The sequence below is a fragment of the Apaloderma vittatum genome, unplaced genomic scaffold (genome assembly GCF_000703405.1).
Source record: "Apaloderma vittatum isolate BGI_N311 unplaced genomic scaffold, ASM70340v1 scaffold5975, whole genome shotgun sequence".
Lineage (NCBI taxonomy): Eukaryota > Metazoa > Chordata > Aves > Trogoniformes > Trogonidae > Apaloderma > Apaloderma vittatum.
The window spans coordinates 1176-5912 of NW_009717535.1; the positions used below are offsets into that span (position 1 = coordinate 1176).

General features: G+C 47.0%; 1 protein-coding gene across 1 annotated transcript in view; it reads left to right on the top strand.

The window, feature by feature from the left end:
• Window positions 1-1072: 1072 nt before the first annotated feature.
• The window catches only part of LOC104274326 (fatty acid desaturase 1-like), a gene marked incomplete at its 5' end in the record, with an annotated part of 7462 nt that continues 3797 nt past the window's right edge, over window positions 1073-4737 (top strand). Inside the window, 6 exons of the mRNA XM_009869924.1 lie at window positions 1073-1183; window positions 1480-1677; window positions 2441-2542; window positions 2696-2824; window positions 4215-4275; window positions 4400-4476. Coding sequence (XP_009868226.1) covers window positions 1073-1183; window positions 1480-1677; window positions 2441-2542; window positions 2696-2824; window positions 4215-4275; window positions 4400-4476 — 678 coding nt within the window. The remainder of the gene's footprint in view (window positions 1184-1479; window positions 1678-2440; window positions 2543-2695; window positions 2825-4214; window positions 4276-4399; window positions 4477-4737) is intronic.

The following is a 4737-nucleotide window of genomic DNA, read 5'->3' on the forward strand; positions in this document are numbered from 1 at the left end:
TTTCCCTCCTTTATTCACATGAGCCTGAGCACAGAGGATGCTACGGCTGAAATACAACAGGGCTGACCCAGAGCTAGCAATATCTGCTTTTTTTTTTTCTTTTTAAAAATCCCCTTCTTGACTAAAGAACTTTTAAAAGGATAATTTGTTTTAAAAGCCTGCAGTGGCAACCTAGTAATTGTAGTGCTGAGCATTGCATGGCACAGGAAGGTTCCAAAGCGATGCACAGTGGCTAAATACTGTCTCAGAAAAGAAGAAGCATCCCTGGGCTGAGGGAGATTGTAAAATATGGGCACATGTGGATGCAGGGAGAGAAGTACACAAAGGGAGATAAATGGGAGATGTTTGGTAGGAAGCAGATGTCAAACTGCCATGTGGGCTCAGGGGATTTGTAATCTAAATATAGCGGTGGAATCTATAGTCATAACAATCACTAGTGATTTTTTTTTTCACCTGGCTGCTTGGTTGCCATGGTGATTGGCATTACATTTAAATGCTAGAAGCAGCTGATTTCTCTAGCAGGGATTTTCTGAATGGTAGGGAGAAAAAAAAAAACCAACACAACGTGGGGCTTTTGAGAGATTGATGTGGGTCACCAGGAGCTGCCATCACCTCTCTGGGTCCGGCTCGCCCAAGTATTTTTCCCAGTTGAGCTGACTGACTCGGTTTCTGTGCTAACGCCTTGCCCTTCTCCCCAGTCAGACTTTCGTGTCAGGATATGGGGCCCAAGGAAAAATAAAGTGGAAGACAAAGACTAAATAGAGATGGAGGAGTGTGTGTTTGAGATGATGTATCTGGAGGTCCAACAGGATGTGAAATTTTCAGATTCAGAAGCAAGAGGGGAGCGTGCCCCTATCTCTTGGTGACCGTACTTAACAGCATCTGCTTAGAAAATGATGTAGAGAATTCGACTTCAAAATGATCATTTGTGATGTGAAGAAAAGATTTGTGGCAGGAAAATCTGGTTCAGCCAGCTCCATGAGTTGGGTTGCTTCCGTCTGAGTCCAGCTATTCTGCAATATGTTTCTTCAGCTGCCACGTGAATGGTAGTTTTCCTTTATCTATATTTCAGGATCCCTTCGTAGCATTTCACCTTGACAAGACACTAGTAAGAAAGTACATGAGGCCACTCTTGATTGGAGAACTGGCGCCAGATCAACCCAGCTTTGAGCCCAGCAAGAATGTAAGTGTCTTAAAAATTTGTTTTTTGGTTTGAAATGGTGCTCTTTGACTTCCTGTACTGCCAGTCAGCATACCCTGTACGTAAAATGAAAGTATCTCCTGGAATCACTGTGCTGGTCTGAAGCTTCCCCTTGACTTCATGTCGTTATTTGTGACTTTAGTGAAGATTTGCCTCCAGGTGACCCTCAGCTTTCCCCCGTTGTCGCAGCAGCTCCTTGAGAGGGGGAAAAACTGAGCTCCTCTTTGGGTTCCTGAGGCATTTTCAGGCCAGCAGATGCTCTTGGTTCCCCTCCACAGAAAAAGCTGGTAGAAGATTTCCGCGAGCTCCGCGCAGCCGTCGAGAAGATGGGGCTTCTCAACCCCAGCTGCGCCTTTTTCCTCCTGCACCTCTGCCACATCTTGGCTTTGGATGTGGCAGCTTGGCTCACCATCTGGTATTTCGGAGCATCCACTGTGCCTTTCCTCTTCTCTGCGGTGCTTCTAGGAACCGTCCAGGTAAGCAGCGAGCCGAAAAGAAGCCCCAGAAAGACCATAAAGCTGACCTTTCGAGGCTTAGTTGCTCGTGGAGAAATCTTATCTCCATGGGCTTCCCCAGAATTCTCCTTCTCCCTGGTTTCCACCGAAGGGGCAAAATTACAGCGCGGCCACGCGGCGCTTTTAGTAGAGCAGGCTTTGCCCTGCTTTTTCCTTCCCGTGGTCCGTCAAAGCCCTCCTTATTCCCAGCCTTATCCATACAATGAGAGCCACGCCGCTGCGCTTCTGGAGTGCCAGAACTCCCGGGCGCTGTGCAGGGGCCAAGCCGCCGTGTTCCCATGGGAACTTGAAGAGTTTGAGGAGAGGGCAGAGCTGCTCTCAAAGCCCCAGCTATTCCTCCCCTGGCCAGCTGATCCCCTTGGAATTACAAGTACTCGGAGGAGGCAGCAGCAAGCAGCTCCTTAAAGGAGACTTTGTTGCCGATTTCAGGGCGGTTTTGTAAGAGAATAAATGCTGTTTCTGAGCTCTGTGACTTTTTTTCTTTTAAGTTTATTTTTTTATTGCTACAGTTTTTTTCCCTTCCTCGTGAAAACAACTCTCTGGACCGCAGTGGTATATTGTAAAAGAGAGGTGTGGGGACTGAGCTTTAGTAGTGGGAATGCTCTTGCTATCCAGGGGTTTGTTGTGAGGAGCGTGGGAGAAGAGAGAACCCTTTTTCAATCCTCCTGACTCTTCTTTTTCCCCAGCAACACTTTTTTGTTTGGTTTTTTTTTTTTAATTGCAGGCCCAGGCTGGCTGGCTCCAGCACGATTTTGGACACCTTTCAGTCTTTAGCAAGTCCAAATGGAACCACTGGGTACACAAGTTTGTGATCGGGCACTTGAAGGTGGGTATTCAGTGCTGAGAGGGACTGCTAGAGCGTTGCCTGGGGATGCTCTGCAGTCAAAACCAAACTCAGAAGAAAGCAAACGCAAGGAGCTACTGGGGAGGGAGGACTAAGGGCAGAAGATACAACTTCTCTTCTCATCCCTTCTTGCAGGGAGCCCCAGCCAGCTGGTGGAATCACCTCCACTTCCAGCACCACGCTAAACCCAACTGCTTCCGAAAGGACCCCGATGTTAACATGCACCCCTTGTTTTTCGCTTTGGGAAAAACGCTCTCCGTAGAGGTGAGACCTGGCGACAACCGGGAGGTTACGCAGCGCTGGGATTTGAGAAGCAGCGGAGAGGTTGGAGGCGAGTGGCCAGTTGGTTTGGTCAATGAGCTGTTCCAGTGTTTTGGGAATTTGGAGAAGGTGCAGCTGGGCATTAATTTGGAAAAAACAGAATGAAAAAGAGCCTGATGCATCACGAGCTTCCGTATATTTAATGCTGCAACCGTTGTTAGTTTTTTTTCTTTTTTGCCCTAATACCATCTTGCTGTGGGTTGAAATTTTCCAGATTTATTCTCAAGGTTTTCAAAAAAAAAAAACCAACACCAACCAAACCACACACCAAAACTGCTTCTGTAAATGAAAAGTACACCCAGAAAATGGTTTGAGTTGACCTGCTGTTTTATACAGTGCTACTCTGCCTTCTGCTAATCCCTAATAGTAAGACTTCAGTACTTCAGAGACTTCCATTTCAATGGAAGTTATTTTTGGCACGTTTTAAAATAACACAATATTCGTCACAATTACAAGTTCCCATTTCTCTGATGAGAGACTTGCAGTTGCGTGAAGACAGGCTTGCACATTGTTCTCTTTACCACGATCAGCTTTGACTAATTGTGGTGTTTGGGGAAATGAAGGACTGTCTGGAACGTTTACGATTACTGATCAAAGAAGCGGTTTTGGTGGTCTCAGTCTGACGGTGGGTGTCGGACCAGGTCCCATCTGGTGTCCAGCTTTATTTTGGGTACAGCTCTGAAGTTAATTGAATGGCTTCAGCGTTTGCCGGCCATTTGGAAAAAGTTACGTAAATTCATAGTGTTGCTTGGCTTAAATGTGTTGGAATTTAGGGAAGGCTGCTATTCAGAATTGGTTTGGACACATACAGGGATATGAAAGAGTTCCTCAAGGTGACCTGTCATGTTCATATAGAATGAACACTGAAAAATCAGCAGTCTCAGAGGGAGGATAATCTACTCACCCCTGTTGCTGTGGCCACAGCTCAATATCTAGATGCTCATTTCTCTGCTTTGGAGATTCATGGAAAGTAGGTGGGAATTCTACGTGCTGTGGTCTTCATGAATAGCATCGCAGGTTATTTATTTTTTGTCTGAAGCTCTGCAAACTCTTTGCAGTGTTGCTGGGCAGCTGTGCCCTCCTAAAAATCCAGTGCACGTTGCTGTCTGTGGTGCAAGGGACTGCCCAGGCACTGCTCTTGTGCATCCCAAGTAGGGGTGAAAACTTATCACAGACTTAAAATTCCAGGGGATGATGATGCCAGTGGTGTGATGGGTGCTGGTATGGCTTGATAGGACATCTCTTCCAAAGGTTAGGAGGTATCTAGGTATGCCTAAGTGGGGCTTTTTGCACAGAAGTCTTCACAGCCTGAGTGATTTGCTTGCTTTAACAGCTCGGTGTACAAAAGAAGAAGTTCATGCCTTATAACCACCAGCACAAGTACTTCTTCATCAGTGAGTAACCCTCCCCTTTCGCAGTTCTATGGACAGCGTTCGCTCCGCTCCTTCCTTTGCCAGCCCATCTCCCTGGGCCGGCAGGGCACGGTTAATGTCTCTGCCATCTGTTTCTCCGCTCTAGTCGGTCCCCCAGCGCTGGTGCCTCTTTACTTCCAGTGGTACATATTCTACTTCGTGGTACAGCGGAAACAGTGGGTGGTAAGTCAGCTCCACATTGCCAAGGGCAACTTCTCCTTGCTCTGCGGGTACATTTCGGTGCAAGGAATTACCAGGAGGAGCTCTGAGCTCTGTGTCTCTGCGCCAAGGGGTGTGAGTCTACGATCTGGGAAATAAAGTTTGCTGGGGGAGAGAGGGTTCCTTCCACACAGCCTTTCACTCTGCAAAAGATTCATTTCTGGTAAAAAAAAAAAGTTGTTTTCTGATGTTCTGGCTTGGTCCGAGGGGCGTGAGTGTCTGGAA